General features: G+C 42.4%; 1 protein-coding gene across 8 annotated transcripts; it reads right to left on the minus strand.

The window, feature by feature from the left end:
• On the minus strand, positions 1-24,831 carry dvl1a (dishevelled segment polarity protein 1a). Of its 8 annotated transcripts, XR_005692645.1 has the most exons (17): positions 23,721-24,831; positions 19,015-19,084; positions 15,240-15,361; positions 12,579-12,697; positions 9,028-9,166; positions 8,564-8,657; positions 8,347-8,416; positions 8,091-8,230; positions 7,564-7,640; positions 7,061-7,128; positions 6,859-6,936; positions 6,615-6,749; positions 5,879-6,046; positions 5,538-5,753; positions 5,255-5,304; positions 4,585-4,623; positions 3,459-3,569 (listed from the first exon to the last, which is right to left on the minus strand). XR_005692645.1 is itself a non-coding variant. In XM_040008406.1 (16 exons), exons 1-16 carry the CDS (start codon positions 23,888-23,890, stop codon positions 2,959-2,961), a joined length of 2,169 nt encoding a protein of 722 aa, XP_039864340.1. In that variant the 5' UTR covers positions 23,891-24,831; the 3' UTR covers positions 1-2,958. The 8 variants fall into 8 exon arrangements, 7 of the variants coding, with proteins under 7 accessions (XP_039864340.1, XP_039864339.1, XP_039864342.1 ...); XM_040008406.1 differs by lacking the exons at positions 4,585-4,623; positions 5,255-5,304 and adding an exon at positions 1-2,966 and having other exon boundaries at positions 3,075-3,569; XM_040008411.1 differs by lacking the exon at positions 5,255-5,304.
• Between the last annotated feature and the right edge of the window lie 64 nt (positions 24,832-24,895).

A 24,895-nucleotide genomic window follows, 5' to 3' on the forward strand; every position in this document is an offset into this window, starting at 1 on the left:
TCATGCCCAGAATCACAAGTTTATTTAAAGGGCATTGAAAATGTCTCGAAATTCCCCCCCTCACGGACTCTTCAGAAGATCATTATGTGTCTGGTGGCTAACACTTGTATTAGACAACACACGTGGCAAATATTCAGGTAGAAAATGAAATTAAAAGTGTTGTAAGACTATTTCTTCTAAAATGAAAGTGGTGCTTTTAAAAGTGACCTTTATTGTTTTCAGGTGCCTTTGTTTCAATTGTGTATAGCGATTCCCAAACTCAGTAGGACTTACTTCCTTTGAAAAAGGAACCGTTTCCTTACAGTAAGTGGTGTGAGTTTGGGAAAACACTGGGAATTTGCTGACAAATGATGAGGTGTCAGGTGATTACATATCTGGGGATCTTCTAGCTCATCTTCATGCTTAAATTCAAACTAACAATTTAAGTGCGAAGGGGGAAAAACGAACCAAATAAATGCACGCACATAACGTTTGTCTGCTGAGTCATGATTGTAACATCTCACTATCATATGATACTTCGTGACATTCGCAGACGAGGCCTTTGACTTTCTAATGCATCACACTCGATCGATAGCGTCGTCACGTCAAAGTGCGCGCGTGGTGTGAGACTGCGTATGTACCTCGTCTGCCAACGCACCCTAAGAAACCCTTCCCACATTTACTCCTCAACCTCCTCTTTAAAAAATTCAGCAATGAAGCACAGTAAAACCCCGTCCCAAATTTACATAGTGGCTCGGGAAATACTTCAGGGCTGTTCGGTAAGGAGTTTAGCAACACAATCTGCTGGTAAATGAGTGTGCGCTCATATTTGCATGTAGGCTGACATAAGCTTCAGAGTCACAGTCAACCTGGAACTGTCATGGCAGAAGGCTTTGTTAATGTGGGACTACACGTTTTCACTTTACCCGTTGGCCTGTATTTCAAACAGCACGAAGGCGATTACAGGTCATTGCGCTCTTCTGGGGGCTGCTGTTCTAGTAGAGTAACTTATTCTGCCTACACAGCACTTCCTTCCTGACGAGCATTTTTATTACACACCCACCATAGATGTAGGTGTGTGACGTCACTCAGCAACCGCGGCTGTGGTTGTGGGTCAAGTAGATGGGGGTCTGCACTATACAGTCGGCTTGTTGTTGTATAGCCGTTTTACAAGTAACACCAGCCCACTGGGAAAGTACACGTAATTGGTGTACTGGAAACTCCACTCAGGGGTGTTAACTGTCAAGTGTCAAAACCAACATTCAAACTTTGTTGCAACATATTAACCCATCTCGGCTATAATTGTAAATGGTTGTCTATTCTTCAGGCGACTGTTTTGTTGACCACAGGCCGGTCATGAACACCAACCACCCACGAGATTGTGTCATACATTTGAAATGCATGACACTGCTTTCTAATTAAAACAGGCAACGGCACCTTAAGCACATTTTCAAATCGCATTTTTATCATTTTATCAGTCAAATGTATAGTTTGTACAATAATATACACAAAACAATGTCTCCACCTAGTGGCATTTCACTCAGTCTCCAGGTGAGGTGAAAAATGAAGACAGTGTTTTGAACATATATATTTTTATTCATATATATATAATAAATTTCTATTTACAATTTATTCTTCTTTTTTAGAGAAAATTAAAGAGAAAGCTTTGATTGCAAACAGTGCTTCATACTAAAGGGAGGGAAGGACAAAATGGGAAAGTGCTCATAAAACTAGTGTGTGTGTTATTTCCCTCTTGTAACTATATTTTAGGTAGATACAACAGGGATTTGCCATTGTTTTGCAAGGAGATCACCATCTGAAAGCCAGGATTCCCCTTGAAGTCACTCTGAACACAACAACTAGAAGTGACAGCTTCAACAGTATGAAGAGCCATGTCCACCAAACAATGTGAGGCTTTGGCTTTTATCACACTGACTTTTCAACAAAGTCCACAACTGAAGGAGACAAACCTGATGCTTTTGTCAAACTACTTTATCTAATCAACCTTTTTGAGTTTGCTTTCACAGTTTGCTGTTGTGAGTGTCCAAAGTTTGCAATCCTGCTGATCTTTAAACATGTTTAAACTAAGTGTTATGGGTGTCAGGGTTTAATCACTGACAGAAATAATGATACATTCGACAAAGCACACCTAGGACATTGAGAAATGGCCACCGTTTCATAAAGAGTGATGCCTGATTGTCGGTCAGTCATTCGTAGTAGACAAAGTATGACACCATCAATGCAAAAGGATCACATAAATAACATCACGAAAATGTTCCAGTGTATGGATTCTTCCTTTAGAACATAGGAAAGAGGTAACCTCCTCCCCCAATAACGGTAATACTTTAAACAAAATGAATGAATACGTTTTCTTTAAAGCAGGTGAGACAGTCATGCAATATGTAGCCTAGTTGAACTAAAGGCTGGCTACAGGGTCTCCCTTATGGAAATCCTCGGATTGTGAACTGATCAAGGTTAGCGTTATTAGTAGTTGGCAGGTAAGAGCTTAAATACGCCAGTGGCAGCGCCTTGACATAAGGGGAGTGGGGCCAGAGTAATGTGCTAAACTGTAGCATTATACACAAATATGAGTTAGGTGTTCCAGTCCGAGTTTTATGTCCAGAAAAAGATTCGTAGGCCATAGTTATTGGCCTGGGTCTGGGGGATTGAGATCCAGGCCCAGCCAGCTTAAAGGCGCAGAACAGAAAATATCCTAGGTAGAGTGCACACTCCCAAAAATGTCTGCATGGCATCTTTACAGAAATCAGTACACTGAATACCACTCACGTTTCACAAACTGTACACGTCACGTCAATACAAAAGAGGGTTTTCAGCCAGAGGACCCCTGCTTGTGTGCGAGAGGACTACTCCTGTTGTGCTCTTGCTGCCTGTATTCCTTTGCTTGGACATCAGAGGGACAGACAGCAGGGGGCTGTGGAGAGGGCCAGTCAGTGTCTACATTCTGAAGTTTAGAGATGGTCAAAAGACTGAGAGGAAAAAGGAGAACAGGGTTGAAAGGGATCAGGGAGAGCTGTTTTGTGCTCACTGAGTTAAAAAGGCACTGTTCTGTCACATGATGTCAACAAAGAACTCACAGGGATTGCCCATAGCATGCTGGAAGGACTGGCGACTGGCGGTGAGCTCAGGAGGAACGGCTGCTAACTCTCTCCCAGGTGGGGCTCCAGGAGGCGTGCTACTGTTGAATGAGGTCTTGGGGGCCAGACGGGCCAGACAATAAGGGGGAGGCAAGCCTGGGGGGCCGTAGGAGGAGGCATGGCTTCGCTCGCTCTGGGCACAGGAGCCTGGAGCTGGCTGAGTAAAGGCGGCGTGGCTGTAGGTGAACGGGGGGTGGTTGTTCTGTGTGACAGGGTGGCTCCTGTGTGAATGACTGTGGCTGAGATTTGACCTTGCGTGACTTTGGCTAGAGATGGCGTGGCTGTGATGGCTCATTTGACTGGCAGATCTGTCACCACGCCGCCCTCCGCGGATTCCTGGCTCTGATTCACTGCATGTTGACCTTTGACCCTTTTCCTGTGGGGATGAACGTCTACCTTTGCCTGCGCTGGGGTTGGATCCACTGCTTCGGCTTCCTGTTGATTGGGGGGGGTAAAAAAAAAAAAAAGAAGAAACAGAGATTAACAGGTTAAGACTTCAATAGAATATAAACACCCACAAATACACAGTGAGCAGCTGCAAGTCATCAGCTACTGATGATTCACGACCGGCTACCGATAAACAAAGACAAAAGGTCACACATTAAACATCAGCTTAATAAAGACTTCCTGAACTCCACCAGAATTAAGCATAACATGAAAAGGTGCTCGTCTTTGAAACACAGTAAAATGTGTCAATGTTAATAAATACATTACTGCACTTTGTTTAAGGTGTGACCACATTTTTTGTTATGCAGTCTAGCAAAAGTCAGTCAAGGGCAAACATGATTATCTCAGTGATTTCTGCCCCAAATTCTGATGCAGCAACTGATATTATGGCTTTTTCTTATATTCATACAAACACTGAAACAGTCACAGATCATAAATATAAAGATGACACACCTGCATCAGAAAGATTACCACACAGCACTTGATGAACAACGCAGAATGACGTATTTGTTGTGTTGTCAATTTCTCAGTAATAATACGTGTCACAACTCTCAATGCTGTTAATAAACACTGCTGGCATCAGACTAATGGAGGTGTATCACACTGTTGCAAAATCAAACATTCCACGCCTCCCCTTCCACAATGAGCCCAACAGTACTGGGTAAAGTGGTGCATGATTGCCCCCTATCAGCAAGAATGATAGCACAAGCCTCAGAGTGCTCATCCTGCATCATGCACCTCCCAGCACAGTACGAATGCATGCCTAGAGGTGCAGAGAGGGAGAATCGGCCGTCAGGAGAGTCACAGACAGGATACACATGGACCAAAGAAAAATTATGGGACGGGCAGAGAGAGAAAAAACAAAAAACCCAACAAAAACCTTAAAGCTACAGTATGAGACGTGGAGAACGTTGAGCACAAGAGAAAGAGAGGAGTGGCAGAATAAGATTGAATGGTAAAATAGAGAGAGCAGCAGAGGAGGAGAGGGGGTTAGCAGGCTTACCGGTTCCCCCAGTGTCCGGGGACTACCTCCTCCTTCAGTCTACCGTTGCCCAGCAGAAACAGAGGGAACAACAGAATTACACACACCTCCCAGCCCAGTCGTTCCTCTACTACCTGTCGTGTCCTAGTGCACTTTCCCCCGTTAGCTCCAAACCAACGTAACGCCGGTGGCTGTTACTGATCCTCTATATGCAAATATGCAGAAACTGTCCCCAAGATTTCACACATGCACTCATCACCATGAATGCTTGCTCTTTTCTGAAAGCTCCCAAAGAAAGAAAACCATGACATTTTTTTGTCACTTGTCTTCCCAAAATTTGCTGATAAACTAAACCAAAACTAACCGAAAGAATGGCAACTGGGCGAAATTAAAATATGGATGAGCCACTCAAAACAATGAAAATAAGACAGAGAGATGGTAATATACAGTTTCACATCATTTGTCTGGGCTACGTAGTAAAAAAAAAAAAAGCAACATTACCCCTGCCAGCTACTTATACGTACCGCCCCAGCGCAGACAACAAAAACCATGCAGCACCATCACATTTTGATTCAAAAATCAAAACAAAAGATCATTCAAGAACTAATGGAGACACATGGACTTAGTGTTGATCATTTCAAGCTGGTGATTGATAATCACATGGTTGATCAGATCTGTTTTGTGTACACACCCAGTACTGCAGAGCTGTCCGCTGCATGACTCAAGATGCTCATGATTGACCTTGACAATACAGGACGCATTTTAGAACACAGATATTTATATTGTATTGAATAATGCAATCCAATGTCCACTTCCTGCCCAGAGAGCCAGTAAAGCTAACATTAGCATGAGCCAGACATTCGTTAATATGCCAGAAAGACTTCATTAATGTCGTGTTGCATGTTGAGCGAATATATTATATTAATCAACGATAGGCTGATGGAAAACTCGTCTTGCCCCTCCTTATTGCTTACCCTCACTGTGTTGGCTGCCTGCGCTCCCACTGTGGAAACTGTGGCATGGGTCTGAGTATCCTGGCGGAAAGCTCGGGGGTGCAGTGGGGAAAGGAGGGTAGGGGAATGGCTGCCCGCCCAGAGGCCAGGGGTTGCTAGTGGGAGGTAGTGGTGCCAAAGTGTCCTGCTCAGAACCTCCACCACTGGATCCTTCATTCAAATTGAGTGAGGCCATGTCTTGAGGAGAGAGGGAAAAAAAAGCAGCAGAGAGGGACAGAGTTAGTATAATCCTTCTATTTAAAAAGAAAATGCCATAAATGTGTGAACTGCTTAATTAATGTAGGTGTGAAAAGTGGATGTACTTTGGCAGAGGTCCCCAAAGGTATAGTAGCACTGTTCAGAGAAGGTGATCTTATTGACAGTGTGTCTCAAGTAACCGTGCTTCAACAGACTGCTCGCGTACTTCCTCGCATCGCGCCTATCCTTGAATCCTTCCACTCTGGAGTACAGCCAGTCCACTACATCAGCACCTAGCATGGCAAAGAATGCACACGTGGACATGAAGTTCAGTTCCCTGATGCGTGGAACAGATGCTAAAAATACCACTTATATGCAGCAACCACACATCGACCACAACTGCAATAGTTAGGGCAAGCAGCACAATGCTGCAAAACCTTTGAATGAAGTTAGTGGAGCTAATGCTAGAACTACGATGCTAATGCTTTTCAGAAAAAACAAACAAACCAAAAAAAAAAGAGTCTACATGACTTGAAAAAAAATACTTATACGATGTTGTTTGTTGTGTTTAGAAAGAGTAAACTACCTAAAAAATTATATTTTTAGATACCATGCATTTGAATTGATTTCAGTCTTGTAATTTAATATTGTGCTCTCTAGGAAACCTACTGATTTCTTTATTTCCCTTTTTTAAAGAAAAATAAAGCCTTACTGAGTTATTTTTATTGCTCACACTCAGCACAGAGGTTTCGATCACTATGCATGCAATGCATGTCTGCACATTTCCAAGTAACCAGCATTGTTTACAGTAATACAGCCACTGTTTCTATATAAATTTCTGCATTGGGTAGATTTTCTCACCTATAACAGCATTTGCAATGGTGATCTTCAACCACATCCTGTCTCGAATCTCTAGGCCAGAATCAGGCAACTGCATCACTTTGACAATAGTTGCCATATCTGTTTTACTTACAGACAGAGGCAAGTCATCAAACTCTGAGATGGAAAAAGAGAAACAATTTTGATCATTGTGACCTCATTATTTATAGTTCAGTTACTGAGAAGTGACCTTTTATACTGGAACAAAGCAGCAGGTAACCTTTACCATAGTGAGGGTAAGGTGCAGTTAGGGCTGTGGTGTGTGAAATCCAGGCTGCAGGATCAATGGGTCTCACTGGCTCAGCTGAGAAAATAAAACAAAACGAGAAACTTTTTATAAATAGGACAAAGTGAACACGGTATGGTTTAAACATTATCAGGTCATCATTTGCGTTGCTCCAAATATTACACCACACTGTCTGTCTTACCACGAGGGATGGTGAAGTAGCTTCGGGGAGATGGGTCCCAACATTTGGCAACAGTAAGACTAATGGGACTGGATATACATAGAAAATAAATGTTACTCTTAGAAAAATCATACACAGAAATATGCTGTACTTGTTCCCTTTTTTAAAAACACCAAAGCTGAATAATCTACTGCGCATTGTCATTCTACTGCGAAAAACTTTACGTAACATAATCAAACTTGTCAAATGTGAAAGCCGTCGATGGCTTTCATTTCCTATAAATCCTTTAATGTCAGCTACTCATTCTACTGATGAGCAGTCGACACTGACTAAGAAAGACGAAAGGTCAACTTCCAAGAAAAGTTGCAACAGTGTCCAACGGTCAAGCAGCATTATCAACTAGCTTTTCCTATTTATTTAGATCCTTTGATTTTCTATACAGCCCCATGACTCACCAGCACATTGGTTCTGATATTAATTAAATTTCATCTGCTTTCAATAATCTTCCAAGAAAGAGTCCTTACCCAGTTTTGGAAACAATCTCTCTCAGGATCCTCACAGCGTCATCATTGCTCATGTTCTCAAAGTTGACGTCATTCACCTGATTGACAGACAAAACCAACAATGTAATTTCTTTACATTTCTCGACCATGTTTTACTAACTAAAATATTATTTTGAAGTTCTGAAGAGAACTTCGATGCGTTTATGCATTTATACTGTGCACGCATTAATCTCTGCTGTTCTTTTAGGGGTTCACATGGCTGCAAATCCTAAGGTCCTTTTGATGGAATAAACCCCCACAATCATAAAACAATCTATACTGTTTGTATCGGGGCCACAACAAATTGGAAGCGTCTATCGCAAACAGAACAAAGGATGGGGAAGGAAAAGAGAGGCAGGATTCCAAGTTTTACATAAGAGTTTAACAAGGGAACTAAATACAACCGTCATTATTAACATGCAGCAAAACCTCAGAGAGATGTTGTCACTGCAACAGCAAATTCGAGGCACAATTATTACCAGTTCAAATATCTCGTTATGGAAGCGTACCTGTAGTAGCATGTCTCCAGGTTCTATTCTGCCATCAGCAGCTACAGCTCCTCCCTTCATGATAGAGCCGATGTAAATACCGCCGTCCCCCCGGTCATTGCTCTGACCGACAATACTGATACCAAGGAAGTTGTATTTTTCTGTTGAGATTAAAGCAGGGGATGAATAAAATTACAAAGACTCGGTTTGGTACTGATATGAATTCTACATTAAATTCTATGACGTAAAAAAATAGGCATGGATGCAACAGGTTTACCCATGTTTAGTGTGACGGTGATAATGTTTAGGCTCATCGTGGAGTCTGTGATACTGCTGAAAGACGATGACTGGTAAAGGAAGAAGAGGTTACAGTGAGCATATTGTGAATAAAAGTGGCAAAAAGCCCATTTCAAACAATTTATTCATGTGTTTCAAGCACTCAGTGTCAATGTCACTTTCAGCAGGGGCACTGATGTGTTTTAAGAGGTGCATACCCGGTCAATCTTTGCCACTTTGTGCCTCCGTCTGCGCCGTTTGTGTCTGCGCATCAGCTGTGAAGACGAACTCTGTTCTGTGGAACTACTGAGCCTGAAGAAGAAAGTGAAATTAAGGAAAAGATGGAATATTAAATAGGGTATATGAATAAGGCCAGAGTGAGCAATTTAAGCTATTTAGTATATTCATTGGGAATTTTCCTTAAAACTCTGTGAAGGTCTATGTACACACATACAGTTTCAACAAAATAATAAATTGTTAGCCTTACTATTCCTATTTAAATGAATTTCTAACACACGCTTCTATATCTGATTGTAGTTTAAGTGGTTAAGTCTGATTTATTGTTGCAAATTCTTCACTGTTTTTGCAGCTTTTATGAAAAGAAAAAATAACAAATCACATCAGAAAGAAGACAAAGCGACCAAGTTAAGTGTTTCAATGGCAAAACTGGAGAAGAACTTACCTGCTAGCATCCTCATCTTCTTCACTGTCGACAAATGAGCTGGACTCCAGCTCACTGCTCATTACTGAGGCACTGTCGTAACCCATGGCCGAGTCCCTTGCAGTGCGCTCTGATTTGGAGTGACCATTGATGCGAGGGACTGTAGAGAAAAAGTGCACAGCAGCAGTAAGTCAGATGGAGAGGGGGGGTCATCATTGCAGGGTGAAGTGAGAATAAGAGAGCAACCAGAAGGCGAGGAAGGAAGGAGTTAGTGAGAGTGGCTGGAATACAAAACAAAAATCATCTGCAACAAGCATTAAACTGTGATCTCAGGAAGATGTGGACATTGAACTGAAATATATCTTCAATTAGACCCTCCTGCAGGTGGAATGACATGAATTTAAAAAAAATGTAGCAATAAAAATGAAAAATAAACGCATTTTTTTAATACAGTACACGGATTTGTAGACTTTGCAGAAAACCAAGAAAAAGTAGTGCCCTCCCATCAGAGGAAAACTACCAGGTCTGTCTCCATACGTACATTGGCAGTGAGGTGGCGCAGTCTCAGGGTAACAGCGGATTGGCTGAAAAGGTCTCACAAGGCGAAGAGGGCGTGGTAGCCAACGTACTCGCCGAGAGCAAGCAAAACATTCCAGCAATGTAGTAGTTCCCATCGCTAGCTCCGCCCACAGGGTGCTCATTTGAAAGACGAGCTACTGCACATAAACACTCAATCAGCAGAGGGACCTGACATCCAGTGTTAAGACTCACTCAAACATATTTCCTCTCGCACTCTGCTGACTGGCGCCAGAGAAAACAAAAAAACAAACAAACAAAAAGCAAGTGTGCAGGTTCACCAAGCCAGCCTGAAAAATCTGCGTCTTTGTGCTCTGCTCCGTCTGTGCTAGCTGCTCTCTAAAAAGCCCGAGCCCCAGTCAGTCTATGCCCACCAGCTGGCTGTTGACACACTTCACAGCTTATCTACAATAGAGGAAGTGCCAGAAATAGGGAATACACAAAACGACAATCTATCAAGAGTGACGTGTAGTAAAACAAGAAGCGAGTGCTATGACTCAACAGCAAAGTCACGTTTTGAATGAATATGCGAAACTTTGAACACGGCATTATCGTGACCTTTCCGAAAGCTGTGACACTTCCAGCAATTGACTGTTTTGTGTGAACTCTGATCTTTAAAGAGAGAAACATGCAGTCTAAATAATTCTATAATCAATCGAGCTGCCTTTTGATGAGAATCGTTCATAAACAGAACCAGCCTATAAAAGCTTACACCTATTAAATAAAAATGTCACCTTGCTTCAAAAAACAAGAGCCTCCCTATTTTAACCAACTATCCATAACTCTGGAAAAACAGAAAAATAACACCAGCGTTAAATTAACCACAAAAAACAATAGAAAATATTCCAAAGCCCAACACCGTCCCGGGAAATAACACAGCAAATCCCTCTCACCGCAGCTGACAGCACGCCTTCTTCCAATGAACAGAGAAAGTGAGCTGAGAGTGAGGAGAAAGTATTACCTCCTCCCTGACTCTCATGCACGCAACTGTTGAATGACTGTTAATCTGCCTCTGACCAATCAGACGATGGTATCCTCCAAAGCAGAGAGAAAATAATATGTGATTTTATACGATAAGCTGTCTTCTCCCCTCCCTTCCTCAGGTGAAAACACTGTCGAGTGATTGAAATCACAAAAGCTTTGCAGCCCTAATACAACAAGAACAGGAAAATGAGCTGAAGACACTTTTTCATAACAGAGAGTAGTTTATGTTCACCAGCTGTTTTGCAGGCTTTGTGTAATACTTTAATACAAACATAAGTGCTCAGGCTTAACTGTGTCTTCTCTGACCTCAGCCTTGAAATCCTGACGGCTCTGTACAGCATAACATTTAATGCCACGGGAATGCTGCCCCCCCCCTTGTTGGCCACAGTCGTCCTCTAATACAACTGGTTAAGATACAGAACACCTGGCAGCCTTAAAACAGATCATATCCCATAACTCCATGAGGTACTCTTGCACCTGTTCTCCCTCTTAAATTTTTTAACTGCTCCATTATTCATCCTTGAATGCTACAGCGCAGGAAAGAAAACTGAGAAAGACGAGAGAGAGAGAATAGTTTGAACAAGTTTGAACATTTTAACCGATCTTTGTAAAACAGCGAGGAACGCTCGCATGTGTATAAGGTGACAGGGGAATTCCTGCTGCTGCTGCTGCTGATGATGCTGCAGGCAGTGAGGCACAGAGGTGGGAGGAGGTATCTGTCTTTACGCCTCGCTGTGTCACTCGGTGAAATTAAAGCTGAATTACACTTAATTGGACCTTGTTACACAAATTTATGAACCAGCTCCTCTCGGAGTTTCTCCGGGAAAGTATATGTGCTTCTGGATTGGACTGAAGTCAGTAAACACAGACCACGGGGTGGATAACAATGTATATTTCATTGAGTTTGTGATCCTTCTCACATGCAAAAAACAACAGATGTTCAGTTGGCTGTTAGCAGCAGCGGCAGCAGCAATATGTCTGTGCCAAGTCAAAAGCATCATCATGGAGTGCACCAGCGTGATCACGATGAAATCACTGGCTATGCTCATGTGCAGATAGTCTGCTAAGATAAATCTGTTCCCCATCTACAGCCCTCCATACAACCCCAACCTGATGCTGTAATCAGTGATGCTAATTGCACCACATAAATTAATGAGTATTTGGTTAATGAGCCTGGAGCGCAGGATGCAAAGAGCCAGGCTTGCTGTGAAGACAGGACAAAGGGGAAGGGGGGAGCGAGAGAAAGAAAGCGAGAGAGAAGAGCACAGTGATTTTTGCTGTGAGTGAAAACAATGGCAGACTGCGATTGTTTATTACTTGATGCCAAAAAACCAACTAATTTTGTCAAAAATACCTGTGCGGGACAGAAACCGGATGAAAGCAGGTACCTCTACTGATCACCAATGTGCTTATGTGGGTAACCACTGCAAAACCTTCCTGTTCTCTGTTGTGGATAGCACAGACAGCCTCCCTTACTGAAAACACTGAGCCTGCAAATAGGAGTTCTCGCGAAGGAGCAGGAAAGTGCTGCGCCTCTCCTACCGAAGAGCTTGTAATAGAAATTGCTGTAGTCAAATGTCAGCACAATAAAGCAAATGCATTTGCACTTGATAACAGTTCTCAGGAGCTTTTAAAGTCAAGATCCAATCAATTTCTTTTCCAGATGGAATGGAGGCATTTTTTTATTTCAACAGTGACTGCAACAGACTCCTGTTATAATTCAGACCTGAGAGCCACAGAAGAAACAGAAAAGAAAGACAACTACTGGCCAACTATTCCAAAAACGCTGACATACAGTGAACTTTTTGCTTTAACATAGCTGCAGTTGAACATGTACCACTTGAGCCCCAGGGACCTTTTTTCATACATGTCTACTTCCCGTCCACATTTTTTGGTGATTGACTTGTGCGGAGTATGAGAGTTAAATGAAGAGGTACTGAAAAGTAATAAGTTGGAAATGACAAGATAATTGCGTTTTTGGGATCCATCTGTTCCTGGCTGATAATACTCACGCTCAGTTTCTCGAGCTCTCCTCCGTGCGCGCTCTCTCTCTCGCTCTCTGCGGTGGCTTAGGAGAGACTCTGTACCAGTCTCTGTGTCCAGGCCGTCACGACTGCTCACTGCATTGGCACTGCAATACACGCATCGGAAAACTTCAGTCAGCTTCATAATGATGTACAAAACACAGAGTATCTCAGTCTGCCTCGCAGAAAGTGTTTCAAATGAATTCTCTAGCCAGCCTGAGACCAACACTCCCGAACATAATCCCTAGCTACAGTATACTTCTGTCTGTTATAGTATCTGTATGCCTGCCATCCAGCCTTAGGGGAATATGCAACTCATATCATGACTCTGTTTCAAATTCAGTCCCTCTGGCCAAAATAGCAATTTCATTGTTCGGTGGTATGTGATGTGTTTTTCACTAAGTGTCATTAATGACCAGATACCCTGAGAGGGAGCCATTCTGGACAATACTGGCATTAATGAGACCTATTGAAAGCCCAGATGGTGCCTGGAGCATGATTGGGAGAGAGACAGAGAAGAGAATGACAGATCGCATAAAAATTGAGAAGTGGTAGATCAGGTGTGGGCTGAGCAATAAGCCGGCCTGCGTGTACTTGAGGTCTGGAAGGAGTCTGGGGGCTCTGGAAGAGCTGGCGGGCAGATTGTTATTCTGTCAGAGGGCTGGAGACGCCGTGGCCTCAGGCACGAGGGTTAAGGGACTCACACTGCCACCGGGCTCCTAGGAAACCTGAACCCGATGAGAACTCTACTCAACCCTGTCAGTCAGTCACACGCACTTAGGCATGTATGCAACATGTATCTGACACCTGAATACCTAAATAATCACACCTGCGTAAATGTCAGTGCACGCGCACAAACAGTCAAAATCAAAGTGTATAAACAGAAAAAAGAGGCATAAAAAACCAAACCTGTGAGCAAACATCATTCCTCGTTTGAAAACAATGTTCTCGCACACCTCGGTGCCTACGTGTGGCTGACCAATGCAAATTAAAATCTCAGGAGCAGACAGGATGCCGTGTCTGCCGTGTTCACTCAGCGGGATGAAGCGCTCAATTGAGCATGCTTACATGCGCGTGCTACAGAGTACTAATGGGTGCACCTGGGCCCGGCTTCACCAGCACAGGCCAGTGCATGTATGCAAAAATCAGTGAAGATGCACACTTCAGGTGCATTTCTAGTGGAACTGATTAGAAAGCTATGTGATGATCGATGCGGTGGCCACTGCCTCGCTGTTAGCCCTGTCAAAACCTGTCAAAGGGCGCTCACCGGCCAGCCGACGGATCTGCTATTCTGGTGGAAGATTATCCGAGGCGCTAGGCTCCAGCTGTGAACAAATGCCACCCCCTTTCAATCCCCACACCTACCACCCCCTCTCCCTGCTGCCAATAGCCCCCCCCCCCTTCCATTGGGAAATGGAGATGGGTGCTTTTAATGTCTGCTAATCCGGATTACCGAGCAGAAGCACATCAGTGTGTCCATTCTCAGACCAAAACACCTATTCTGTGTGTGCTCATCAAATAGAGCCATTCACGCCGACAAACACGAGATGCATGAATAAAGCACAAAGAGAAAATGATGTGGTAATAATATTCTAGCTATTTGCAGACAGCGGTACAGGGGGGAAGGCTGGATTCATTTCAGAAAGAGGGGAGGTTCGCGATAGGGAATTCACCATGCTGTAAAAAGGCCTGGCTGTCTGACTCAAAGAGCGAAAGAGAAAGAGAGAGCGAGGCACGGAGGGGGCGGGTAAAGGGGCCGGCAGATAGTTTGCTGTTTGTTCCACAAGGTGGCGGTAGTCAAAGCTGGCTGGGAACAATAACATCATCAGGCCAGATGACAGCCAAACAGGAGTGAGCAGCCCATAGAGGGCAAAAGAGAGCTGAGATGTCAAACAGTAGATAAAGAGATACACTGAGACATGACAGATTGCATGTTCTCAATATAGAGCCTCAGCCATATTGCTCTAGTGCTGTAATGGCAATGACTCTTGGCCTCCACTGCCCCCAGCCCTTTTGGCTATATTTAGGAAGGGACTTCTCCTTAGTGATTACAGTTATATTTTTTAAATCTGCTGGTTTTAAGGCAAAGTCTGGACTCAGGTAGCCATAACGTTGAGAAAATCTCAATTTTTGAGTGCTTAAGCAATAATATCATTCAGGCCACATGTGCTTTTTTTTTCAGAGTATGGATGAATGCTCTTAGTGACTGAATACAATGAGCCTCACTTGAGTGCCAGTATTTGCCTGAAGAGGTTTATGCTGTCAAGGCTATTTCAAGAATCAGCCGCCCAAGCAGCATGCGCATCGTGTTTACATAGACGAGCGGAGTAACGCCTTACTCCATGGCTGTGTGGGCGGGAATATATACCCAAGTGGGAAAAATACTCACGCCTATGCAGATTCCCACACTGTAGTGTTAGCACATACTTCATGCTATATTCACACAGCGGCGGAGCGACCGTCTACACTCCCCATGTGAGCCTGTGACGATAAATCTCTCTGTGGCACGTTCCACGTTCTGATTAGCACATATAGCGTGCTGTGAAATGAAAAGGTCAACCGGTACGCAGGGCTGCGTGCTTGAATACATCTGCCTACACAAGTGTGTGTAATTGTGCATACATGACGAGCGGCAATCATCCTACTCACTGGAAGGACGGGGGCCGTGAGTCCCCGATGCCCCCTGTTCTCTCGAGGGGTGGGGGAAGCTCTGGATGGCTCTCCGTGCATTGAGATCCTCCATCAGAGTGTGCACTCTCTGCCAGGACCAACTGAGAAAGACAGGTTGGAGGAAACAAAATTATTCATTACAGATTAGACACATTCAGGTCAAAGACAAGCACACGTTATACCGTGCATATTTTATTGTATTCTATAGGCTGCATAGTGTGGACACAGAACTAGAAGAAAGAAACTCTGTAACCACGCAAACTCCAAGATAAACTCAGAGACAGACGTCTCTTATGTGCGAGTCCACTCAGGGGAGGCTGTGAAATTGAGATGTGGCAAAAAGGCCTACCAATGACTTCTGGCTATGCTTATACAACTTGAGAAACACTGCAAGCTACTTAGAAACTTAAAAGACTTCCGTTCTTTTACTCAGCTGAGTGTCGGTACAAAGGATGATGTACAATGACCCATCCTTTCATCTGAGCCAGAATAATGAAAGTTAAAGCAGACAGGCGAGGAAAGCCCAACAACTCTGTGGGCTGTGATTATTCTAATGCAAGCCTGGGGGTTCACAGGCATCGCTATGGTGCCACTCGATTCTCAAATAAAGAGTGGGATACTTTTCTTTTCTCCATTACAACGGATATAAGTGTTACTGCAATTTCCATCACCTTCTGTGCCTGCCGTGTACTGACTTGCTGGCTTTCTTCTCGAAACATCCTAAGAAGGAGCAGATTTCTCTCTGGTCCTTGGATCTCCAGTTTTATAGAAATTTGTTTCTATTTAAAACAGCGGCTGGTGACCAAAGTGCTGTAATTCTAAAGAAAAATCAATGACATAAAAACATAGGACAAGCTGACAGAATTGAACAAAGGAAAAATAAAATGAGAAAAAAGAGAAGCCAGAGAATAAAATGTTTTAAACTTCAGGTTTTCAAACGGGTTTTTAAATGTTTAATGTTGGGGGGGGGGGGGGTCCTGCTGTGAACGGGCAGTTTGTTCCAGAGTTTAGGAGCAGCCACAGGAAACGCCCGATCTCCGCTATGCTTTAATCTGGACCTCAGGACAGCTAGGAGCTTCTGGTCCGCAGACCTCAGCGAGCTTGAAGGAGTGTATAACTTTAAAAGATCAGAAAGGTACGAAGGCGCTAACCCATGCAGTGCCTTAAAAATAAATAATAAAATCTTAAAATCAATTTGAAAACCGACTGGCAGCCAGTGTAAAGATGCTAGTATAGGACATATATGGTGGATGCATTTATTACATTATTTTCCTTCTGGCTCTGAGAGTTTTTTATGGTAGACCTTGAAGAGAATTCCTGATATATTTTTTCCCAAATACTTTAAAATGTACACACTGGATTATTTTATCTAAGGCCTTAATCAGAATCAGAATCAGAATAATCCCAAAGGAAACGATGTGGTTACAGTTGCTTTAAGAACAACAGTAACAGATTTAACTAAATTAAATAATACAATATATTACAAAGTCACAAAATATAAGAAAAAGCTCTAATATACAAACAGCTCAATTATAAATATCCAGAATATTACAGAGATTAAATATATATGATTGAAATTAACTTAATGAACGTAACTAATTTTGGAAACACTGGACTTGCTAATCACACTGACATAAATATGTGGACCAGGTTAATCTTCTTATTACAGCCAGAATCTCTGACGGCCCAAATACGGCACATATTCCAAAAAGCACATCAGATAAATTACAGAGTATTTCAATCTAGCCCAATCTGGTTTGCAAGGACCCTCCCTGGGTATGTCTTTAAATTCCATTAAAATCACCAATAAAATAATCAAAAGCACAAACTTCAGCGGCAATTTACATAATAACGTCCCAAAACTGTAGCTTTAAAAATTGTTCGAATATGAGTGTAAAATAATTTCAGCCATGTTCCATCTTAGGCTCTGCAGCTCCCCCAGCATGATAGGCAGTATTCTTAATTATTAATGCATTACGATTGATCTGACATTGCCCCACGAGCAAATGTTTATCTTTTCATTTTATACTAAGTTTAATAGCACAGAAATTTTCCTTCCTTTTGAAATGTTTAAACATGCAAGAAAAATAAGTCTACATCAACCTCACCGTATATGTAGTCTAGTTAGTGGAATCTAATATATTTTTAATTGATTTATTGTCTGAATAACTATTAGAATAATAAGTCCAGTTAGTATGTGTGGCTAACATACGGTGTGCAGGTGTTTTAATCACAAGAATTTTTTAACAAGGAAGAAATAATGACTGCAGAGGAAATGCTGTGCAGCGACACCACAAATTGTGATTTTCTTTCTAAAACGAATACATCAGTCACTTCACCTGCAAAGTTTAACATTAAAATGATAAACGAGAAAGAAAGAAAACATAATAAAGTGTAAAATCATCAAATCAGTCTGCTGAGAGCTCTTTGAATAGTAACACATATTTGTGAAAACGGGAGCTGGACTTAAATAAAATGTGGCGCAATAATGAGGAAACATGTACATATTAGGACTAACTGTTATATAACAGTTGACTAACTGTGACCACACTTAATCACAAGCGGAGGCTATTGTGAGAGAGTATCGACAACGATTAAGTGTTATTGAGCAAGACAGTCGCTAACAAGTACACAAACACCACCATGTGGCTCTCTCTGACCTCTGACCTCCCTAAGCGGAAAGAAAAATAATGAGTTTCCCCATAGGGATCAATAAAGTACGATCTATACAAGACATTGTTAAAAAAAACAAAAAGACACTGAGCAAATTAAATTACAGACCTTCAAACTAATTTATAAATCTTTGCTGCTACTTTTGGATCAATATTTAGAGACAGACGTTCTTTGTCCTATATATATATATATATATATATATATATATATATATATATATATATATATATAGGACTGATTAAGGTGTAAATCCTTCTCTAATAAAGATAGACTGATTTAATTTGGCATAGCCTATTGTCTCTGTAGACATGGGTTCACGGTGCTGTTTGTCTTCAGTAATTAAAAACACTAGAAATACACAGTGTATGTGGCCAAAGGATTGCAGCAGATTAGGGCTGTCAAACTCATATAGTTCATAAAGAAGTACAAGTAACTGTAAATTACCATCCATGTACAAAAGAGATGAATAACTTCAGAAAAACCAAAGCAATTCCAACAATATGTCTCAGATTCTTTCACATTTAGTTACTGTTACTATCATTACATGTGAATGACAACATACTGATCGCCATGCATCTACAAAGGCACCAAAGCTAAACTAAACAACGCTTTTATCATTCAAACAGCTTGTGATCTACAAATGAGCTAAAATAATAACAAATTTCCACTCCAGTAGCATCATCAGCTCTATTCACAATGCTGAGATTTCATTGTAAAACTATAATTATTAATAACTTCTATGCAATTTTTACACTTTGCAAAGACACCCAGCTTGACTGCACCACTGAATGGATTTGGTGGGTGTATGTTTGACCCCCCTGCAGTAAATGGTCATTTTAATGGTCAACCTAAACCAGCTCTTTTGTTACCAGGGCCTGGTTTAATATCTAATGGATTCACTCACACCTTTATAGCACAGATGAACAATAGCTTAAGGTGAAGAGTGTTTGATAACTTATGTGGAGGCGTTGCATTTTAATATGTACATGATCTATGGGTGCTCCACATATCTTTGCATAGAGCTGAGACTACACAGCCAGGTGAACAGGGGCATCACGGATGAGCCATCCATCTCACTTACCCAGGACACTACTCTCCCGTTGAAGCATGGCAGCTTGGCGTTGTCATCAGAGATTTCTTCTTTGACGACCCTAGGGAGCAGGCAGACAGATACAGTCAGGCTCACTAACCAGTGGTCGGACACAGAGTTGGCTCAACAACACAGCATGGGTCGACCTGCAATGTTGCCCCACGCTGAGTGACATTCACGCATTGAAAGCCACGTTTTCAACATTGTTTTCGATCAGCTTTGCGCCCTTTGTAGCATGAAGCAAGCTCATAGAGTAGCGGTGGTGCTGCATTCAGTCTCTATCCTTGATTTATAAATATCATGGCTATCAGACCACTTACCCTGAGCACAATGTGAGAACAGAGATAGATAGATAGATAGATAGATAGATAGATAGATAGATAGATAGATAGATAGATAGATAGATAGATAGATAGATAGATAGATAGATAGATAGATAGATAGATAGATAGATAGAGTAGGAAATGCCTCATAACTGCGACAACGAGGCGTCAAGCGTGTATTAATAGAGTGATCCTGTGCGAGCGCCTCCTTCAGTTTGGCTGTAAATTCCCAACAAAAATACCTCCCAGTTACCCTTTGACCCTCTGGGAAACAGTTCAGCAGCAAGCCGTCACCACACCTGCTCAGCTTGTGTCACACAGATCAGGCCTGGAGCTTGCTGAGGGGCAGGAGACGATCTGGCAAAACACACTCTGACACAAGTCACGGGGCTCTAACATCCTAATATATTTACCAGATTCCACTGTAACTCCCTGGATGACTTTATGTGTTGTATGTTGATTGTTTTTTTTTGTGAAGGATTTTCCTGGAAAGGCAGCAACTAAGCATTTCTGAGTCTGTGGAGATCTCACGTAAGCTTCTTGGCTTTGAACATGAAAAAGGGAGAGGCATGACTTGAGAGCAGCAGGAAATCCAAAGAAGATTTTATGCAGCGGTGTCTCTGACAGCGACTTTACAGCTTTTTTTTTTCTCGTCCTGTTTGCCAGAACGTCCCTGCAACTGAAATGATTAGCCAAGCTAGTTGTGTTTTTGTGTGCACTGCCGCTGTGGGAGCTGCATTGCTGGGAGTGGTGGACAGAGATAACGTAGCCTTGTGGCTGGAACTGACGACCACAGAGTCTGCTGCTGTGGCATGTTCCACCTCAGGGAGGAAAAGGGAGGGAGGTGAGGGCCGACTCTGCCGGCCGCTCGTTAGGTAGGAAGTGTTTGCATCCTCTCTCTCAAGCTGCATGACCAGCTGTACAGTGACTTGTGAGGATGTGGGAGTGGCCTGTATAAATAAAATAGGAATGATTGCTTCTTCCTAAAGTTTGACAAAAATAAGGATTTCCATTCACACATTTGACCTGTGCAAGTGTAGTTTATGCTTTTTGGCGTGCAAAATACTTTCGCTTTGTGTTGTAAGATATGAGCTGAGACGCAATTCCAATGATAACAGCTGATGACTTTAACATCTTCCATCTGATATCAGGACCTGCTTTAGTTTCACTTCTGAACCCTAAGCACAGACGCACAAATGTACGCACAAACACACACACACACCGTAAACCCTGTTTAGAAAGCAATGTGTCTGGTGTGGGCTGCTGTCAAAGATCTGACTTCTTAGGGCTGACAGCTTAAATAGGTCTTAACAGATTTCACAGGATAATGACTAGATTTACCCCGGTGATCGTGGAATATTCCGCCGCTGGTGATATTTGTGTAGCTGGGAAAGATTAGATGTGTTTGTTTATGCTTTGAAAGACAGAGGAGGGCTAGGTTAACTTGCAGCCTAGAACAGGAACCAGAGGTGGGAGAATCCAGCCACCTCAGACCAGCCATCCAAGGACTTTGGTGGGCTCATGCTAATGACACTTTAAACAGGGAAGCAAAATATTTGTAGTCAAACAAGTTTGTGAACAGACTGACTTCAATATGCCTCCGAGTCTCACTCGGTAAACACCTCAATTCAAGTTTAACCATGTGTAAAGCTGGTAACAATAGCAAGTGTACTGTCAATGGCGCGTGACGCTTAAAATCACAAAGTTCATACGTTTCAGTTCAGTATGTGATTGTTATCATTGCAGTTGATGCTATGACATCAAATTCTGGTATAACCTTCAAATCTGTCACAATCTGTAAATGATAAAAGCAAGCAAGGAGTGACGGGAGTGCGTTTGTGCAAAAAGCTGCAGATTTTTGTCCTCTAACTACAGCAGGAGAAAGATCCCCTTACCAGCCCCCTATTTTCTGAGGCACAAACAAGACTGTTTCTTTCAGACCTTCAGCTTGGCTGCTTCCTCAGCTCCAGAGCGCCTCTGTGACTTGCATTATAGTGAGGTTTCAAACCCACTCACCACCAGTGGCAATGACAAAACGCCATATCATCACCTTGAAGTCTCCAAAAAAACCAAGTGGGTTGCTTCAAAACAACCCAGCCAATTAGCTTCCTGTCTTATGAATATGGATGAGCGAATGAATATTACTGACAAAAAAACACAAAACAAACAAAACAACTGAAGTATGAAATGTGTACACGAAATGTTCATCGCTTAATTTGCTGTGCTCTGTTCTGTGGATGGAAATGCCACATCCCCTAGTTACATGTTTTCCATGCAATTCCAAAGGGACCTGAAACGGCACGTTCACTGCGGTAAGCCGAAGCGGCCGGGGCGCAAACCGTTTATCAAATTTGTGTGGCCATTCCTTAAAGAGCTGATATGGCCAACACAAATGTAGTTCAGCAATCCCATAAGAAAATGGCAGTTTTCTCCCCTGCGCACCAGGGGGTCTACTACAGAGAACCTTGCACTGACTGCTCATTTACATTTCAAACACTGTCTATAACTGCAAGGGATTTGATGTTTTCCCTCTCTGCTCAGCAGTCTTATTCCTCCCTTGCTAATTCTCCAGCAGCCATACTGTCTGTGTGTATGCAGTGCAGCCAGCACGGCTACCACAAAGCGCTGCTTTCCTCTGTGCCTTTGACTGAGTTTGCTTCCATACTGTGCCAGTACCATACGGCACTGGACTCACAGAGCCTGAATATCCAAGCGTAACTCAAAGGCAGGAATGCTTGTAGAAATGCCTTTGTAATATCTACATGGAACTCGACCCTGTCCAGTTCACAGTGTAATATGACTGTATGCTTTATGCTTTGTAATGCATATGCGGGAAAAGAATCTATGAGGCTGTGAGTTCAGCAACTTGGAGTCATGTCTCTATGTGGAGAGAGCAAACACGCTTTGTTTGTTTCCATAATCTGCTTGTCGATCACCTGAGGCCCAGTGAGCAGCCCGGCCTGCAGCGCAAGACAGGCAGGAAGCCAGGCCTGGGGACAAAGCGGCGCACCAAGACTAGCCTGCAACCAGGAAGAGCCAGTTTCCCTCACAAGGTCAGGCTGCAGTGGAAATGCATGACGTTCGGCTCTGTAGACACTGCCTGCCTCTGCATTTCCTCAAATCATTTTTGCGATTACGCTGCTAGATACAAATGTACGTAGGCCCGTGTATGACTCCTCAGATTGGAATGAGAGCAGTCACTGACACAAATATGTCATCCTCAGCAGAGGCCTGACACAAGTTGATCTTGCTGACCGAGAGAACTGGAGAGCTTTGTAGACCTCGTGTAACGCCTGAAAACCAGGATGGGTTGACAAAAAGAGGGGCAGAAAAAAAAAAGAAACACAAGACTAAAACATGGAGGAAATATTTCTGTTCTGACATTCAGTGAAGGAAGTGAAGGTAACTACATTTTTAGGGTAGGATAAATAACAAAATATTCACATTTAAATCTTTTGCGTACACCGTTATTTTACCCAGCATGCTGTCCCCATCAACACCCCCTATTTTGCTTCTACAGACAATCTACATCATAATTACCATTAATAAATTAAATTACCCATGTCTCTCTCATAATAACATTAAATGATAAAAGCCAGTGAATTGTAGGATATAACTAGATGGCAGACAACTGCACCACCAGCACGCATTATTTAACTTTGATGTTTTCCTTAGGAGCTCTGTAATAACACAATATATTACAATGCTGATCAGAAAATTTAGTGAGACAACTACTTTAAGGATTGAATGCTGTTAGAAGAATTAATCAGAAAGGTGATAAGATGATGCACAGTCACCATCACTGCCATGTGGTTCCCAAATTGCCTTGGGATCCACCTGCAGTGCACAATATGTGTTAGTAAACAAATACAACCATATAATTCATTAATAAATAAATATTTTTAATGGTTATTTCGAACCCTGCTAAAATTATAACCAGGTACTGGGAAATAGACCATTACGAAATCTGAGAAGTTGAATATTGAGACCTCGCCAGCATTGCTCTGACAGTCATATTCCACATGGTTAATATATTGAGGTTAATATGAGAAGCAGGGGTCTGGCTCTGTGTAATGCACGCAGGTCTGCGTCATTAGGGCTCTGGACAGATCTGGTACAACTTCAAACCCTCAAGTGTCTCCTCCGCTGAGCACAGGGTAGCCTGTAATAATGAGCAGGTGCCAAGAGCAGACATGGAAACAGACACGGTTCTATATAGTTTTGCGCACATGTAGCAATCTGGCAGTCGGGATCGTTTGATGTTGTCTATAATGGTAGCTGTAATAAAAGGTGTAAATACACACCGCAGCAAATAGCAAATGAGCCACACGAACAGGCTAATAATAATAATGATCGCCGACAGTAGCCACTTACCCAAAATCCTGGTCCATGGATTTGAAGAAGAATTTGTAGCTGTTGACCGGCCGATTGTTGAGGACATTTTTAAAATCCGCTAATGTGACTTTCTCCGGAGGAACAGACAGTTTGACCAGATAAGGAGTCTCCTCCTCGTCAATGTGATAAATTATTTTAGTCTCCGCCATGAGAGTGTGAAAAGGGGAGGACAATCATGGGAAAGCAAAAAGGGTTGGCAGCGCAATAAACAGGCCTGCTATGTTACCAGCTACCCGGAGAATAACATAGCAGCGTTCCCTAATATATAACCCTGTATAGCCCGCGACGGAAAATACAACTCCGTGCCTTTGACAAACACAGCGAAAATCCAGGCATAATCGCGTTATGAGTGCCTGTATTCCTGCTCCAGTGTGAGTCGGTACGGTGGCTCTCTCGGCACTAAAACAGGAAGGGACAGTCCACATCCTTGCGATATGGAGTTGGGAATATTGCTATTTTTCACAAGCTAATTGGTTAGACAGTGCTGTCATCTAGCGGTGTATCTGGGGTGTGCGCAGGCCACCTTATACAACACACTCACACAGCTTCCTCCACAGTAGCCTACAGTCATGACATAGAACAAAGGAGGATGTGCAGCGGCCCAATGAAGCATGGATACTGCTTTCCTGTTATTATAATTGACTTTATACTGCAGTTCTTATTGCGTAAAGTAGCGTCACTTAAATTCAAGCATTCATCCGATATTTATTCACCAGTTATTTTTATTCTTATGAAAATAAAGGGAAGCCCAAAATATATGAGGCCAAAATTGTCTTATTAGTATATTGTAGAAATAACATACTCATGCAGATTTTTCTTTTACTTATTCATAACAAGTTTCTTGGTCATCCGTTCACCAGATTAAGTGGGCTAATGTCTTTGGACTCTAGAATGACCAGGTGTCCCACTTGTGGTCCCCATCTCATATACCAAGACAAATACCCAATATTTTGATTAGCTCTTGTTAACTTTGATTTCACAAGAACAGATGTGGAATGATAAGGGATGGATGCACACCTACTGAAAAACTAACAATTGTGAGAGAAAAGGAGAGTACAGGAGTCTTTCAAGTTAGCAGAACTTGTAACGTGCATAGTTTGGGTGCATACATTTCTAAGTTAGACATGTCAAAATTTAAGGTCTAAGATAAATTG

This window comes from Simochromis diagramma, unplaced genomic scaffold (genome assembly GCF_900408965.1).
Source record: "Simochromis diagramma unplaced genomic scaffold, fSimDia1.1 OVJJ01000545.1, whole genome shotgun sequence".
Lineage (NCBI taxonomy): Eukaryota > Metazoa > Chordata > Actinopteri > Cichliformes > Cichlidae > Simochromis > Simochromis diagramma.